The 19082-nt window shown below is 36.8% G+C and overlaps 1 protein-coding gene across 3 annotated transcripts in view; it reads right to left on the reverse strand.

The window, feature by feature from the left end:
• ulk4 (unc-51 like kinase 4) overlaps window positions 1-19082 on the reverse strand; it is a 220656-nt gene that overhangs the window by 123313 nt on the left and 78261 nt on the right. For all 3 annotated transcript variants that reach the window (XM_052618919.1, XM_052618920.1, XM_052618918.1), the window contains exons 23-30: window positions 18395-18528; window positions 17883-18004; window positions 9659-9715; window positions 9364-9415; window positions 8391-8485; window positions 6215-6266; window positions 3268-3442; window positions 1020-1112 (exon numbers count right to left, since the gene is read on the reverse strand). In XM_052618919.1, the coding sequence (XP_052474879.1) occupies window positions 1020-1112; window positions 3268-3442; window positions 6215-6266; window positions 8391-8485; window positions 9364-9415; window positions 9659-9715; window positions 17883-18004; window positions 18395-18528 (780 nt within the window). The remainder of the gene's footprint in view (window positions 1-1019; window positions 1113-3267; window positions 3443-6214; window positions 6267-8390; window positions 8486-9363; window positions 9416-9658; window positions 9716-17882; window positions 18005-18394; window positions 18529-19082) is intronic.

A 19082-nucleotide genomic window follows, 5' to 3' on the forward strand; every position in this document is an offset into this window, starting at 1 on the left:
CTTCAGTGACAAACTTTTTGAACTGTTCAAAAAGGAGTAAATAGTCAATTTTATTTTAGTCAATCAGACCATCGAGACACATTTCCTCCTTTTCGCTGAGACAGAGACCATTAGGAGTTTGAACTAATCATACTGCTTAGATACTAGTTCATTAAAAGCTGATGTACTCTAGACATAAATTCTTAATACTGATAAAATGAACACTTTATAGAAGCCATTTAACAACTCTCTTAACAGCACATTTAATCTGCACAAAGCTAAAAGTGGCCAAAGTTTCTTGATAATTGGAAAGTTTGAACTACTATCAAAACCAATAATAACAGAACGCCAATGCTAGCACGGAACCTGCTAATGTCCCTCAATTGCAATCTCATCGCATTTTTAAGGACTTTATCAAGTGCTGGCGAACGCAATTTAATTTCACTATTGTGAGTGGAAATAGCTCTTTGCAGTGTGTGTGTGTGGGGGGGGGTAACAACTCGTAACAGCCCACAGAGGAAAGTGGTAAGAACAGGACAGGAAATGAAAGCAAAAAGAGGTGAACATTTTGGAAATTAGAGGAGGATGGGCATCAGCCATCATATACGTGATCTACAGTTCCAAGCAAAGCTAAGATCCACAAGGGAGGCAGATTTAAAGCTTTCAAATCATATTAACAAAAGACCTTATTATAGATTTCTATACTTTATAAATATATACAGTCAAGGTTATTATATTTATATTATTGTAGCAAAAAGCTGATTCTGTGGATGCAGTGAAAAAAAGTGTGTGTCATATCTCTGAAGTTCATTACTCCTCAGCATGACCTACTTTTAAAATCTCAGGATCAATAATCTAATAAGGTTGAGTACAGAAACACATAAGAAAGAAATGCCTCAAGACAATCTTGTGCCTGGTATCGCTGATAATATTAGGAGTGTATTTGTCCAAAACTTCTGCTGTGAAAATTCTTAGTATACGGTTCTTTAAGAACATAAACTCCCATAAAATGTGCGTGTATGAAGAGTGTAGCTGGTTACCTGCTGATGGGTGAGCTGTGCTCCGTGAGGGACACAAGCAGTTTGAGAGCATATACTGGTACAGGATCTGGCTCCAGGAGCAGAGTCTCATACCTGCAGAGAAGAAAAACAAAAAACAAAATAGCTACACAATATGTATGCAATTTGAAGTTAATTCATGTCATAAAGAGGCTTCCAAACATTGTACCTTTTATATGTTGTTGACACTAGTGTTGCACAGTTCACCGATACTTCAAAAGTATCGCGATTCTCGGAAATTTAAAACATCACGATTCCTAAATTTATTAGTATCGATACTTCAAAGAATGACCACGTTCGAGATTTGTAAGAGACATATTTCATGTTGGTGTGTGCAACGCACGCTTCCAGTGCCTCCCTATGGACATCTGTGTTTTTTCTCATTCATTTCGTTCATAAACGAGATGTATCAGTTCATTCAACTCCTTCACGAATGAGAAGTGAAGGGCGGATTCGTTCACTACATTGAACAAATCACATGCTCCGTCACATCTTGAGTAAATCTTTGACAAAATGAAACAGTTCACAGAGCTGTTCACGAGCTGCGCACCCGCTGCTTATAGCGCCGTGCTCGTGCGCAACTGCAGAGGGAAAAACTTCAGTGAACAAGAAATATGAGTCTAGTAGCAACGTATCTTCTGTGATGTCCCCGATGCACGGGTCGGAGTGGGTAAAGAAATTTTACTTTATTTGTGGGCTGGGGCGGGCCAAATAATTTCATAAAAGCGGGACCCGCGAGTTGGAAAAAAAAACCAGACTCGCGCATCACTAGGCTGCATGTGCGAGCACAAGTTAAACTGTGGCCACCGGTCCAAGACTTGTAGAAAAAGATGATGCTCATTAAAGCTCACTGGCTGAGTTTTCTCCTCTGAAAGAAAAGGTTGCACAATTGACAGAATAACTTACAGTATCTGAGATATTGCTGCTTCATTTTTTTTTTTTTTAAACTTGAATGTCATTGCTTAAATTGATATTATTTATCTTTTGACATTTAATCTTCTGAGTTCAGAAACATTGTTTAATATAATCGCTGTTCATATTTTTATTCAAAGTTCAGAATCAAGATAAATTTATTACCCTTATGTCTCTTATGATAACTGAGATAATGCTGCTAAATTTATTCTTTACCTTGAATGTCATTCATTGCTCTATTTTATTTTTTATATTTTGATATTTCATATTTAGTTCAAATGTTTAATATATCTGCATATGTTCATTTATTAGTGTGTTATATGATTAGAATGTTGTCCCGGTTTTAAAATAAAGCACATCAATGATATTTGAGAGTGTATTTTCCCTTTTCAGGAAAAGTATCGAAAAAGTATCGAAATCACAATTCTTGACTAGGTATCGGTATCAAAACAATAATTTTGGTATCGTGACAACACTAGTTGACACATTCTCTGAGAATAAGATTTCGGGATAATATTCGGGATTTTCACAAAAATTGTGTTGATATTTGTGGGATTTTTTCGTGTTGCTTTGAAGTGAAAATTTACAAAAAATATACTGTCATTGAATGTATATATATCTCAAATTATTACTGAATTACTACTAAATGTTTTTTACAATTTATCATCTTATTGTCTATTACTGTAATATTGCTTTTGAATTTTGTACAGTTTAAGAGACTATTGTCAACGTTGTATTCAGTCATTCATAATCACATTTAAAATATGTAAAATTGGAAAATGGTCTGCATAAAATTGTTATTATTATTATTATTGCATATAATTTGGAATTCACAATGAATTGCTCCAATATACTCAAATTGAATCAAATAATTCCCTATAGAAATTTCAATGACTTTTTGTTGACTTCATAAAACTCTAATAATTTCCCTTTTCCTAATATATCACAATGTCACAATGTTACAATTCCCAGATATAGATTCCAGCACCATGTATCTGCAAGCTATAAAATCCTTCTCTTTCCGGTTCATCCGAGTTTTATCCTAAACTGTGATACGCAATGAGCGACATTTTGTCAATGTTTCTATTTGTGCCAAACTCAATAAATATCACTGGTCCTAAATTGCTTTACGCACTGTTTATTAAGCAAGATATATATTTTGATCGACAGCTATTGTGTGCACAGACAAATTGCTCGTTGCTGGAAACTTCACATCACATCATGCCTGGTTAGGACACAATCTTAGTTTCAATAAATAGCGAGGATGGAGGAGTAAACTGAGAGAGCAGAATATAGGTAAGTGAGTGGTAAGTCTTACTGTGGCAGCAGGGCCTCAGAGATGAGCGTTAGCAAGCGAGTGTTGGAGGAGATGCCTTCACCTTCCCACTCCCATTCTCTCCCTCCATTTCTCTCTCTCTCTTCCACCTCGTCTTGGCTCAGCAGCAGCAGCGTGATCTCTGACAGCACACGCAAACTCACAATACGCCATTCCACTGGGACACACACACAGCAGAAGGGTTAGATATACACTTTCTCACATGCATGCAAAAAGCGAATATACGGTATGCACAAATATAAATATAATCAACATATCCATAACTCTTATTCAAAGAAAAGAGAGACGTTTTTTTCTCATGATCTTAGAAACATTTTGTTCTAAAGGTTTATGCTCACAATGCTTGAAATGTATAGCAAATCCAAAATCTGGCTATCAATAAATGTGTTTAAATAAATATTAATAATTATATTATTATTAATAACTTTGGATAAACCCTTGGATTAATTTTTTGATTAACACATTTTTTTGGATTTTGTATGTATATGTATATATATATATATATATATATATATATATATATATATATATATATATATATATATATATATATATATATATATATATATATATATACACACACACACACACACACACACACACACACACACACACACACATACATATACATATATACATACATATACATATACATACATACATATACACATACACATACATATATATATATATATATATATATATATATATAAATACACACATACATGTTAACACTTTAAGAGTTCATCCCACTATTTGATGTGAGCATAAGTATTGGAACAGCTGAATTTAAGGTGGATATAAAAGATTAAAAGCTGATATTTAGTTGCAGATCCCTTGCATGCAATTAGAGCAGTGTGCAGTGTGTTTTGGGTCATTGTCAATATGAAGTGCTTACTAATGAGTTTGGTGGCATTTTCTTGAATATTGGAAGCCAAAATTATTTTGTACCCTTGCAAATTCATTCTGTTACTGCCATCATGCATTAAGTCATCATTCAAATGAAGAGGTCCTGTTCTAGAGACAGCCATGCATGCCCATGCCATGACACCACCTCCACCAAGCTTTACAGATGAGGTTATATGCTTAGGATCATTTGCAGTTCCCTCCTTTCTCCACACTTTTGCTTTCCAATCACTTAGATAAAGATTAAGCTTTGTCTTATCTGTCCATCAAATAAGTTCCAAAACTCTACTGGCTCACATTTGTGAAGAATCTTGCCTTTGCATTTTTGGTGCTGATCAGAGGTTTGCATCTTGCTATTTTTTGAGTAATGGGGTAATCTAACTAATTACTTTTCCCTTCGTTACAACGCCGTTAACGTTACTGAACGTTAACTGTGCGTTCACACCGCCGGCGTCGAGAGCATCAAAAATAGCTCTTGCCGCTCTGGTCACGACGCTGCAGAAAGATTCGAGAGCGCTCAGACGCTCTGACGTAGATCGAATACTTATTTTGTACTTAAAGTGGCCGCTAAGCAAACAAGTTTGTTGATCTTGTGCAGGCTAACCCCAAGGAGGGTAACGTTATAAGTTAACCTCATTAAATATTGTTGTGGACCAAATATTAAGATCCTTTACTTAAAATGAACAAATCTCAGACACCTCCCTGACAGCAAGCAGTTTCAGTCCAGATCCGGCCCACATCTGGCCCGCATGGATTTCATGTGGGCCAGATGTGGGCCGGATCTGGGCCAACACTATGCTGCTGTCTGGGCTTGGTCAACGTATCACTTTTAATTTATTTTTTATGTCCCTGTACGCAAACAGGGACACCTCATAGATTATTGCAAACTTGAAACAGCAATAATCAACCTGTCCTCCATATGTGCTTGGGAACTAATGGTTAGGAGCTTAGTTAGTAGTTGACTTCTACATTCCGATTGGTTGCTGCAACCGCGTCATAGCTCATTACCATAAAGTTGCCTTGATTTCAACTCTCCTCGACGCTCTCAACGGCCAAGTCGCGCCATGCCGCTCCTCACCGCTACTCGACGCCGGCTTACATTGAAAATGAATGACTTCCGGCCGCTTTGATGCTCTCGACGCCGGCGGTGTGAACGCATAGTAAGAGCGTTGCGTTACTATGCACTGATTTGATCAACTTTGCAATCCGAACGCACCCCTGGCTCACACAGCGAGTGAGCAGGTGGGTTAATGACGAGATAAGCGATTATGATTGGATAAGGCAGAGTCATGTGTTTCATGGTAGCCAATCAGAGCCTGTGTTTTTACGCACATGCCGGCGCACGCGGCAGCGCCAGCGGCGCCAAAAACACACACACGCAACAGCTACACAGAGATTTGCAGCAGCAGCAGAAATGGCGAGTCAGGAGTAATCCGATGAAAAGTTGGCATTTTCAAGATAGAGATATAAGCACTACTTCAAATTCATTGTGGTCAAAGGCAAGAATGTGCATGTAATGTGTACATGTAATGTGTGACACGCATCTACAAAGCTAGTGGCCAAAAACACTTTTCTTACAAAGATAATACTTGAAGTGCAGGATAAAACTCTTGCTGTCTGTTGACATGCAATAAATATTATTGTTAGTTACTTTCCCTGGTAACGAGTTACTTTTATTATAGAGTAATTCAGTTACTAACTCAGTTACTTTTTGTAACAAGTAGTGAGTAACTATAACTAATTACTTTTTTAAAGTAACGTTCCCAACAGTGGTCATCAACTACTGTTTTTTTTTTGTTTGTTTTTTTTTTTCTCAGCCGAAACTCTAAAAGTGCTGATCTTCTTAGCTGGTAAAACATCTTTGTGTTGAATCACCCAATAATAAAATTTGACATTCTGTAGTTTTGTCTTATATTCATCTTTGAATCATATTTACAGATTTCTTGACTCCACAGTAAACAGAACAATTTTGTCTTTACTGTTCAAATACTTATGGAGGACATATGGATATTCACACACTCACCATTTTTACTGAAGGCCAGAGATGCCAGATGTGGTGCAATCAAATCCACAACCTTGGGGAAACAAAGAGAGAAGTGCATTATTGTAAAAGTGAGAAATCTCTCCTACATGTGCTTAGTCTCGCCAGACCACACACACACAGCGTGAGAGAAATTGAAACAGCTGGAAGCAGAAGACTGAGAGAGTGCTCTGAAGAGCTCCAATTTGCATGGAAATGTGATGTCAGCTCTGCCCTTTGATCATAGAAAGTGTGTTCCAACAAAAGGCCTTACGCCAGCTCTTTTGAAAATTAGAATCAGGTTTTACGATTATTACCAACTACAATCAGCTGCATGGCAGCAAACGTTGTGGACAGGTGTCTTAATGTGGATAGCTGTGGGCATCTCCCAAATAAAGGATTTCGCTCTCTCTGATGAAAAGAAAACCAAAGTAACATATTGTAAAGGTTATCTATGAATTTTCCTCTTCTTGTCTCTTTTGTAAGACAGATTTTGTTTTTTTCAGCGAGCTGGAAGTATTGTACAGGTGCTTTGCTAAACCTGCGGCACATCTTTGATCTCTTGCCAGCTCCTTTGTCATGAGTGTCAGTATAATGGTAATTCTTTCTCTGTAGCTTAGATGATCTATGTTTGAACATTAGTATCAAGTGCGTTTTCTATCCAGACAGCCATTAATACGGGTCAACGACGTATAAGTGTCCTTGAGAAAGAAAAGGAAAATATTTGTAAAATCTAGTTAAACACATGTGCTTTGTTCTTAGAAATTACTTGTTCTATTCATGCTGGTTTCATGTGGTTTTGAAAAACTCATACTATTCAACTAAAATATACATTTAATGAAAATGTCAAACAAATCTATGATTTTTAAGTTTAAAAATAATAAACATTAAGTTAATAAGCAGTGATAAGCTAGAGATACTTTATCATTAGTAGAAGTAGTATTTGTAATGTTTTTTCACATATTTTTATGATTGAATTTTTTCAGTTTGTACATATTGCATGGTAATAAAAATAAGTTGTTCTGCAATTATTTTTTTAAGAAGTCTATTTTCCTCATCAAATGCGTTACCTGCATTTATTTGATAAAATAAATAAGCTCGTTGCATTATTTTATGTTTAAAAATAACTGTGGACAGTGGTTTGTGAATGCTGATGCTTAGCCTAAATAATTTGATCGGGAGAATCCCCTCCTGTGACCCATGATTTGTCTGTATGTGTATTCAGAGCCAGCAAGCAACGGATTATCATAATACAAAAAAGAAAAAAAGAAAAAAAGTGTTAACACATGATAAATAATTATCGGTGTTATTCAATTAACTTGTTAACTTTCCCATCCCTAAATATAATATAATATAATTTTCATTTATTATTAATTTGATGCATCACATCTTTACCCATTCAAGTACTGTTACAGCATTTTTGGAATACGACTTATTTAGCTGCCAACACCAAAACATTTTTTGGGCATCTATGGTTTCATGGAACCTTCCCACTGCACTTTGTGTCCTCATTAGTACTGGTTTCAATAAACCATACATTCACATGCTATATAGTGTGTATGTGTGTGTGTGCGTGTTTTGAGAGTGAAAAATAGGATCTAATGACTCCTGGCGAACTGTAATTAAGGTGCCTTCTCCTCTTATAGAGTATCAGAGAGTCTGTGTCCTCTCACCACTTCCTGATGCATCAGTACTACAGAAAACATGTCAATACTCATTACAAAAGCCTTACCCACAGAGAGATATACACACTCCCTTCACTCCTGAGTGATTTCCTATTGCTGAGAGGTTTGTGAGAATAATAGTGCTGGGCAGAGGGCAGCTGTGATCTCAGTTGTAGCTCCGTCAGGCATAGGGACGTGAGATCTCAGGTTAGATGTGAATGTGGCCCTTGCTGCTCTGATACACAGCTTGATAATATTGTGTTTGTGAGCCTTTCCTTATGGAGGGAGAGTTTAAATGGCTGAATGGGGCCAAATAGAGGGTTTAACTTTGCCTGAACATTTTCATCAACACCTTACATGGGGAGAGAAGCACGGTTGTGAAATTTGTGCAACAGTCCCATAACACACTTCAAGAAAATGTAGCTAAATGCTGTTGGAAATAATTTCTACATAATTGGGAGAGACAGAATGAATAGCAGAACATCACAAAGTGATATATATGTATATATACTCACAGTGCAGTGATAGAGGCCAAGAAGAGTGGGATGTTGGGAAATGGCCTCCACTGCAGATAGTGTGTTTCTGATCAGTTCCTCGGATGCTGCTTGACCTGTTAAATAAGGGATAATGTACATCCAGCAGGTTGTTATCTCAGAATAAAGTCTGACAGGGTGATAAGGACCCCAATGCAAAGTTGGATGTACATCATCCCACATATTCCAAGGCTACTTGCCACATAAGTAAATAATTAGATGTGAAATATTGATTGGCAGCAGTTGCGAGCAAGCGTCAAATTCAAACTAGATGGACATTTAAAGGAAACGGTGTAGTCAAACCACTTATTACACAGCATTTCACCACAAAAATAATTAAGGCAACAAAAGAATTAAGACGAAAATGTTTTAAAACATTACCAATTTGTAAGTTCTCTTATAATCCATTGCAGCGTACAAAACAATTGTAGCAAAATGGCAGCAGCTGCTTTTGTATGAAACGAGAGCGAGTCCGCGATTGCAGGATGACATAATTAAATAATTGTACACCATTTTGAATCGAGTTTTAATATTTTTTTTTAGCTAAATAAACACAAAGCTTCCACCAAGAAAAAAAAATGTTTAAGCAAGAGTACAGTGCCAACTGCTGTTACCCGGATGAACCTGTGTTATCAGCTTTTACTGGTTGTTATCAAGGAATAAAATACATCGGAATGTCGCAACAGACCAATCAGAATCAAGTATTCCACAGAGCCGTGTAATAATTGTGGATAAAATTATCATAGAAGGCATAAATGTAGGAATACAACAGAAATCTTTTTTCAACAATTACTATTTAAGCAATGACCGAAAAAATATTACAATGGAAGACATCAACAATTTAACTACATCTGATTTCCCCGTATAAATCTGCAAAGTTCCTTGATCACTCAAGAATGGTTTAAAGTAAAAATCACAGGACGAGATGTTGAAGAGGTTGCAAATAAAAACTTACCTATAGCACTTCCCAAACTCGTCTCATTAGAGTCAATGGAGGTTACGTGATTCTTTCCATAGTGACAGAGAAAAGAGATATTTAAACTTACACATTTTAATGTCGATCATTCATTCATTATATGAGTTATAAACAAAAACAACTACCGCTTTAAAAATAAACTAATAAATAAATAAATAACAATTCTTACCGACCCCAAATGTGCAAAGAGTACTTTGTGATTATAAAGCAAATGGCTTAAAAAGGTAACATTTACATGACATTTTAACAATAATAACTAAACTGAGAGACTTACCAGCAGTTTTCCAAATTTGATGAGAAAGGCTTCAGTCACCACCTGTGGTCGGAAGATCTGTCAAAGCAAACAGGCAGAGTCATGAAGCGATGTAGTCTAAAAGACACTTCACCAACCTACAACACTGTACAACATTGCTATTCACTACTCTTGAGTCTTATTCCATTTGAGTTCCACCAAAAACTGTCAGTCTTCACTTGAGCTTTAGTGGCTATGAAGTTTTACAGTTGTCTTGAACACAGTCGAATATGCACTGCAGATTTCTTTCAACGTACTGCAAAATTGGCAGTCTTGGATCTATTAATGCATCATGCTCACCGATGGCCAATAAATTGCCTTTGTAATGAATCTTCTGGCAGGTTCAGAATTTTTAGCATTGCTGCGCTCTAGACACTCAACGCTGTCAATCGTGACTAAAATCTCAGCTTCTATGCACATTGTACAGAATGTTAATGTCACTGAGGAATGTCACCATTAAAGTCTGCCGTGGGCTTTACCCAAGATCTCATCCGGGACACATCGTACCGTACAATCTGACAAGCAACGATTGTAGAGGACAGAAAAAAAAATCACAAAATGTTCAGCCGGTTTAAGAGAAAATGTTCCAAAGCCCTGCTGTTCTGTCAGAGGACATGTTTCACCATTATGCACCATTTTGACTAAGCAACAGAAGATGTGGTATTCGAATGTGTTCCATTTACAATGTCATCCTGGGATGTGATCCTCCTCTCTGGAGGACTTCAGCGCTGGTATGAGAATGAAGGGGTTCATGTTTGTGCTGTAGAACAGTAATCATGTGAGGACAGAGGTCATAGACCTGGACAGTGAGGTATTGAGTTCTTATCCACTCTTGCCTCTGAGAAACACACCGGACCTGACCGTTTGTGCTGACCCCTGTGACTGATGAGTGCTGTGAGTGTCAGTGTAGTGTGCTGGCTGTCAGTGAGCAACAGGCCAGAGAGACAGATGAGACAACAGAGAAAGATCATCACATGAATGTATGTATGGATGCACAAACACAGAGGCATGCTCTCACATTACAAGAGCACGAAGCCTCACAGAACCACACAGCAGCTGAAGAGATCACGCACACGAGGCTCAAGGGCATAAGAGGCTAGTGAAGTCTCAAAGATGCAGACCAACCTGCTACTGGGAAGACAACCAGCTATGCCCTACAGCATTTTTCTTAATAACAGAACACACACACACACACTGTACTGGTGTAGCTAGACTTCTGACTACAGGCATGAAGTCTAGCCCACACTGCAGCTGATTCTAGCCAAGAACCGCCCACTTAGGCAGGAAGGGGTGGACTGACTAAAGTTTGGACATTTAAAATAACATTTCAAATGTCAGTAAAGCCATCACAAATGTGGAATAACACAAATGTAAATATCTGCATTATTCAGTGAAAAAAGAAAAGAAAAAAATCAAACCTTTCATATATCCATCTCCAGTGTTGGGGGTAACACATTACAAGTAATGCGAGTTAAGGCTGGTTCACACGGCAGGATAATTAGGCCGATTTTAGCCCCGATTCACCCCTTCCGACAATCTTAGGATGCTCCGATTATCGTAAAATAATCTGATCAAATATTCCTGCCATGTGTGGTGTGTTAAGACTGCTCTCCTCTGCTCGGAAGAATGTCGGGACCGCTCCGATCTCAAATCGGAGATATCCAACATGTTGGATTTATTTGGCCCGATTTCTTCTCGTGTGTGGTGTCCCCCGAGGACAAACAATCACGCAGCCTGTGGACTGTGGCGTGTAGCCAATCAGAAAGCGAGGTGACGAGGCGGTGAGGAAGTACAAAACAGCCGGCGTATATAATATAACAAATAAAACGAATACAAATAAGTCGATGGGCATAACTACATCCACAACTGCAGTCCACCAGAGTACATGGAAATGAATACATGAACCTTTATTTCAACGGTAATTAATCTGTGTAGTACGTAACAACATTTCTATGAGAGAAAACAACAACTTATATCCATATCATGATGTAGCAAGTATAGTCCATGCTCGCGTTGTGTCCACCTCTTTGACCATCGCCTTTTCTTGTTTTTCTTATGTTTTTTTCTGTTAAAAACAAAGCACAAACTATGGCCACTGCATCCTCTTCGTCCGCCATGATTGTTTACTCTGAAGTCACGTTTGATCTCGAGGGATTTTGCGAGATTTCCCGTCTTACCTGGGAATGCTCGGGAGTCAAATCGGTTCGTGTGTGATGTGTGTTGATATTGCCGTGTGGCTGCACACCACAAACTGAATGACCAAAACTGTTAGACCCGTGATTTTTTTTATCGCCGTGTGTGGGGTCTCTCAGGTTTGGAAAATCGGCCAACAATTTTAAAATCGTCCCGTGTGAACCAGGCCTTAGTAATCAAATAACTTTTTCAAGTAACTAGTAAAGTAACATTACTTTTTAATTTATTTAAATTTATTTAATTTAGAAAATATCTGAGTTACTTTTTCGAAAAAGTAGTAACGGCAGTTACTTTTTTTTTCCCATTTATAGCTTGAAAGATCTCCTGTCCCCTTGTTGAGAGAAATCGGGAGTAAGATGTTACTTTAGGAATAAATGTGAACATGCATTAATTCAACTGACGCACTCACAAAAATAAAAATAAGATTTCGTTTTGACTTAGATATGATTAAGATGTGACTCAAAGCTGCAAAAATTAAATAAGTTAAATAACACAAATATCTTATGTATTTAATCCCATTTTATAAAGAAATTTGCTTCTGACCTTTGATGATCCAATTCAACCATACTAATAAGCAAAAATTATATAAGATAAACTAACATTTCTTCTTTTGTTTTTATTGCTGAAGAGTGTTGAACTTCTGTGTTCTACTGTACAGATGTGAATTGACATTTCCTTCAGCCTGAGGCTTTTGTTGTGAAAGGGCTTTTACATTTGACAAAAATATAACTTTTTCTATTAAAAGCAAACAAGCAAGCCCAGATTTAAAAAAAGTAACGCAAAAGTAACGCAACACATTACTTTCAATAAAAAGTAGCTAAGTAATGTAATTAGTTACTTTTTTTAGGAAGTAACACAATATTGTAATGGATTCATTTTAAAAGCTACTTTTCCCAACACTGTCCATCTCATATTTCAGCGTCTTCAAATCAGCCACCCTCAAATGACCCTTCAGAAATCATTATAATATGCTGATTTACTGCTCAAGAACATTTCTTCTTATCATCTGTTGAAAACAGCTGTGCTGCTCAATACAACTGGGGAAACTGTGATACATGTTTTTCAAGATCCTATTCAGGATTCTCTGATAAATAGAAAGTGAAAAAAAATCTATAAAAATAAACAATCCATCCAGTGTTTCCCACAGACTTGTACTCCATTTGTGGTGGCATATATATGCAAATTCATTTTCTGCCAGCAGGAGGTGCTTGTAGAGCAGGAGAGATAGAGGTTTCCCCACTAACCGCTGTACACAAAGCAGCTCACACCACTGTACACAAACTCAGCTCACAAGCACTGCTTTATCAGAAATTACATGCGAGATGAAATGGAAATGACATCCACAATTTTCTGAAACAGTCGGATTCCTTCAGAAATGCATTGATATAAAATCACCCGCAACGGGTTTCGACTTTGAAAAGTGCAGTGCTCATGTTTATTCAACAAACTCAAAGCCTTTTGGAAAATCTATTTGTGGCAGTCAGTTTTGATATTGTGGCACGCCACCACAAATAAAAAATCAATGTATGGTAAACACTGCCATCAATTTAACATGTCTTTGCTAAATGAAAGTAATAATTGCTTTCAAAAAAAAAAAAAAAAACTTACTGAGCTCAAAACTCAGATCTGTAACGAAATTAACCATATTTAACATTATCTTTCTTAGATCACAAGAAAAAGACCAGCCACATTTAGGGATGCATGAAATTAGATTTTTGCCGATATCCAATATGCCAAAATGTTTCGACTTATTTTGGTCGATATCAATACTGATATATTTCCTTTTGTTTAGAAACAACAAAGTTTCTCATGTGAAGAAATTATAAGCAAAATATTTTTACGTTTGGTTAGTTTTTTTAACAAGAACTTATTTGTTAGAATTAAATAAACAATTATGAAGGTTTTTTGACACTAAATTGAAGCTTTGAAAATAACTATAAATAAACTATATATCAAAACATGGTCTAAATGTTATTTGTTTAGGCTATTTTACTTTAAATTAGAAGTAGGCCAACAGCGCTCCCTACACATTAAAACTTCTCACCAAACGAGCATTAGGACCCAGGAAAGGCTGCCGCTTCCGCACGTGCTATTACTGTTTACACATACCTAATGTATCATTCATTACGTGTTTTCACAGATTAAATGCAGCGATCCAGTGAATCTAATCCTCATTCAGGCAAAACACTGCTGACGTGATCTAATCACTAGCACACCCTAAGCATATGTTTGTTAATGCATTCCTCTTATTGGCAAATACATATCTTCATAATTTTTCATATCGGGCTGATGCCGATATTTACATTTAAAACCATTATTGGCCGATTCCGGTATCAGTTTGATAATATTGTGCATCCCTAGCCACAGTTTATTTTTAAAGGCAAATAATAATTAAGACCGATAAATCCAGTGAGTGAGTCTTTCTTCTTCAGAAGCAATCACTGGAGAAACCATCTCCAAGCAATTTCATCAGCCATTAAGATCAGGCATTTGGAAAAATATTTGCCATATTTAAGTGCAAAATGCATCAGGCGGCCAGTGAATGTCTGTGGGTGATCTGTGGATGTGCTTTCTGAGACTGGAACCTCAGAACCTATACCAACACAACTCACTGTGAGGACCATTAAAACAGACAGACACAAAATCAAAAGAACTGCCTAATACCACTCTAAGCCACCCACTGCAGCTCTGTGTTAATGGACCTCAGTGTATCCTCCTTAGATGAGTTAATGACAGTGGAACTATCAGACTGACAGCTCTATCAGCTCAGACCCCTTCAAATGAGATGACTCAATCTGCTACTGAGTCTCCATGGCAAATGTAAAAGTATATTAAATCAGCAGAGAGACTCATCAACTCTGCGCTCTGACAAACATCTTTCTCTGAGAACACCAGATGCCTTCATATTAATTTTGGTGTGACTGAGTGTGTCACAAGTAAATCCAATTTTGCACTGTTTGGCAACTGGTAATAATCTGTGTGTGCCTGTGTGTGGGTGCGTGTGTGTGTACGCTGAAGCTGAACCGGAAAGCTCTTTAATAGATAATTTCATTCTGACACAGACAGTGATTACACTTGGTGCATGACAGGCAGGTATGGCACATCCTTTCTTTATTTTCTGTTCAGATGAAGACATTTAATAAAGTGAGAGGTGGATGAGAGTCTGGAAAGTTTATTTTGTAGTTAGTTTAAAAGACAAGTAATGATTTACAAATGTACTCTTTTCAAACATCTATCACAATACCTCTCTACACTTCCAAAAATAACCTCATGTTTTTGACCATTTGTGTACTTATGACAATGATGAATATGCATTCTTCTCTAATATATACTAGGCGAAAAACAATATGTGTGACTGAATTCACAGTTTTCTTAAAACAGCATGCAATCGCAGTCCAGAGAATCTACTACTATAGGCAATTGGACACTTTACTATCCACTGTAGTATGCCACACATTGATTTTATATAGAACTAGGCTAGCCGTAACACCGCTTACGCCACTTGCCCACCACGGTACCGATCCCCACAGCTGTTTTTTTAATGGTTGCAAAGTAATTACTTGTTAAAATGAAGTGCCTACTTATGACAGTGCAATATTGGAGTAAACCAAAAACATCTTTTGGCATTTTTCTGGCATTTTTTATATTTGTCATAAACAGCGCATTTAATATTTATTTAACTTAAATTCAATATGACTACTTTAAATTCAAAACTACTGTAAATGTACATTACAATGCACAGTATTTTAAGTTGCACATCTACTTAAAATAATTATTTTCTGTTTTATTTCATCATCCGTACTGATGAACATATAAAGCTTTTAAAGGGATAGTTCACAAAAAATTAAACTGAACCCATTATTTACTAACTCTCAAGCCATCCTAGGTGTATGTGACTTTCTTTTTTCAGATGAATCCAATCGGAGATATATAAATAAAATATTATTATATATAACATAAAGCTTGGAAAAGCCTGGCTCTTCCAAGCTTTATAATGACAGTTAATGGGTGTTACTATTCAATAGTCCAATAGAAGTCCAATAAAGTGCATACAGTCATTAATAAATACATAAAAAAGAAATAACACATTCATTGTGTATGGGCAATTTTTGCCCCTTTATCTTGATTTATTTATTTTATTTTTAATTTTGGTGCCATTTTTGCAAAGCCCCCTGTTCATTTCTGAACCTGGAAGGAACAAGTGGTATTTGGATGTTCCAGGAGGACGTTCTGATCTGACATAGAGGGTACTTGGCCAGAACAGACTGTGAATCACTCATATCCAATTTATCTTTAATATACAGGGATGCAAACTCGTCAAGGGTGAAAATGGTGAAAGAAGGAACCCACCCATTCCAACACAACCCCCAAATAAAACCTTACATTTTTCTAAACACATAATATTTTAAAGCCTTATTATTATTTAACTCTGCAAAAATGTCACTTTAAATGTTCATTTCATTCATGATTTAAAAAAAAAAAAAAAAAACTCTCCTGGTCGAAAACAAAGAAATGAAATGAAACATGAAAATTACATGAAATGACCACTCCCTAGGTTTTTTTTTGTTTTTTTTTTTTCACGTCTTGCTTTTGGATTTAGTAAAAGATGACTATGAAGTATAGCATGTGCAGGAAATCACAACATCTTGTGTCATTTAAGTATAAATAAATAAATAAATAAATATGCCCAGACACCAACAGGCTAGTAGGGTTAATTATTTAAATACAAAACTAGATAACTACAAATAAAGTTAATTATTAATGGTAGGAATTAAATAATGAATTTTTGTTATATTTTTATATTTTAATTTAAAATCTACATTTTTTTTTTTTAGCATTGCCTTAGACACATCAGAAAGTGTGCTTTTATCTTTAACTGTAAAAGCTGCTAAATTGCTGCTGCTGTTTTGTTACTCTGCGTCCCTTAATGCACAGCTTGACATCGGTTCGTCAGATGTTTCATTCCACCCATTGTTAGTGTTAACACTGCCAATCATGATTTGCGGCACAATTTAGCAGATTCACTTGCGTTTGTCATTCCTGAAACAGTATATGTGTACATTTGGCCCTCTTAGACAAACAAAACTTTTCTTCAAATTGTGAATAAAGTTTGTAAAGAAACAGAGCAAAGGTGGCTTCCTTTATAGCGCAACTGACCCGAGCTTACTCAAGCAAAAACTCCTGTTATAATGAAAAACTAAATGCACAATGAATATCTGACTACTTTGTGAATGTTTTCTTTTTTTATCTCATTATAATAGGAAGATCTGTGAGCATGTATAACTCCGTAAACTTGCAAAAACAAAAAGGAGCTCAGAGCGGATTCTGACCAACCTGCAGGAAACACCTCTGATTGGCCACTGCTTTCAACAGAGATGCCTGTGATTGGCTACAATACTCAACGCTGCAAAACACGTTGTGAATAGAAACTTTTGATTTTGTAATTAGAAACTACAGCGCACTCAAAAGAGTTTGGAAGCCGTTGATTTCGAGGGGGTACAGAATTGGATTGGTACTGTAAAAAGTACCCCCCTCCCCATTTTCTCATGGGATCTTCACGATTCTCCTAGATGACCTATTTTAATCTCAAAAAGGTATATTTTGGAGTTTGCATATATGATTATAATACTGTGTGCAGCTATTTGCATGTTGAATGTATGAGGCATCCAGTGTCATTCGCTTCCAGTTATTTTTAGCTGTCCTAAACTTGTTATACTGCTTAAGATAATAAACTAGTATTTATTTTTAAATTAATTTAATTTATTATCATAATCATAAACAATGGCTTATAGCACAATTAGTTTAATCTTTTATTGCATTTTTATTTTTCTAGATATTTACCTATAGTGGCTAATTAATCTAAAGTCTTGCGCATTCACAGAATATAGCTTGTGAAGGACCTCACTTTTTTTTTTCTTCTTTTTTTTTCAGGTTGTTCGATCCTTGTGGAAAACGAAAACCCAAAATAACTAGCAAAAAGGTAAATATAGCAAGACCTGACACAGACACACACCTGTGAGGTGAGCAGATGCAGCACCACAGCCATCATGGGGAGGCTCTGCTTCAGCTGACGGGACTGCGTAGGAGAGGGGTGCTTCCTTCCCACAATGCTGCCTAACACGGACAGGATGTCATCTACAGAAAGCCCACAAAAACGGATCAGTTTCAAAATCAAAATCAGAAAATCAGCCAATCACAAAACAAACCGTCATGATCAGTTTGGGCAGGTGCATCACTGTTTTGGGACGAAACCTGCAGGAAGAACTGAACCAGTTTGAACCGGTTTCATGGGGGAGCAGTGGTGTGTAGCAGCACTGATTCACAAATGAAAAAGGAGGAACAGGTCGATACCTGACAGCCTACTCACGTATTCAATCAGAAAGATAATTAAAGAGAGGCCAATCAAATTCAATGTTCATTCTCATTGCCCCTGCTTCGTTTTGCCCATTTCATTCTGTTCCTTCTCAAGTGAATTATTTGCATTCCCCTTTTCCCTATTTTTTGGGTGTATTGTGATTGATTTACCCAGGATGGCTGGCAGTTCGTGCACGGTGTGACGGATGAGGAGGGTCAGGCATTTTGACAGGTATTCATTGCCGCTTTGTTGCTCCTTTCCTGGCGTGGCCTTTCGGACGTCTCTTTCAATGTACATCACCAGCCTGAGAGAAGGGTTGGCAAAACATTATCATTCATCTACAGACACTCAGACCAAACAGAGAAAGGGAGATCAAGAGTCAGATCTGAAACACACAGTGGGGTGAGGATGGTGTTAATCAATTACACTCAACAGCTTGAGGGGTGACAGAATGGAGATGAAATGGTGTTGATCCTGAAACAACATTAGGAAGGGAAAGAGGTTTGTCTGTCTGGCTGAAAAGACCAGAGAAAAACAAGATGCATCTGGCAAGGAATTGAATTTGAACTGTATAAGGTTTGAAAATTAGAAGCTGAATTAGAGATGAATGAATAAGACTTGATTCACACATGCAAACCAACATATTAGGATTGATTCATGGGGTTGGTGTTCTCTTAGTAAAAGCTTGGATCAGATCTCCTGGGATTCTGGGAATTGCTTTAGATCTTACATTATCTATGATACAAGCAGAAACCCTGAGGCATTTTTTTTATGGATGTTTTTAGACTTTTAGAACAACATCAACAACAAAACCTTTACACATTATTTAAATTTTTCCACCAACAGTGCCCAAACATT

The sequence above is a fragment of the Carassius gibelio genome, chromosome A16 (genome assembly GCF_023724105.1).
Source record: "Carassius gibelio isolate Cgi1373 ecotype wild population from Czech Republic chromosome A16, carGib1.2-hapl.c, whole genome shotgun sequence".
Classification (NCBI taxonomy): domain Eukaryota; kingdom Metazoa; phylum Chordata; class Actinopteri; order Cypriniformes; family Cyprinidae; genus Carassius; species Carassius gibelio.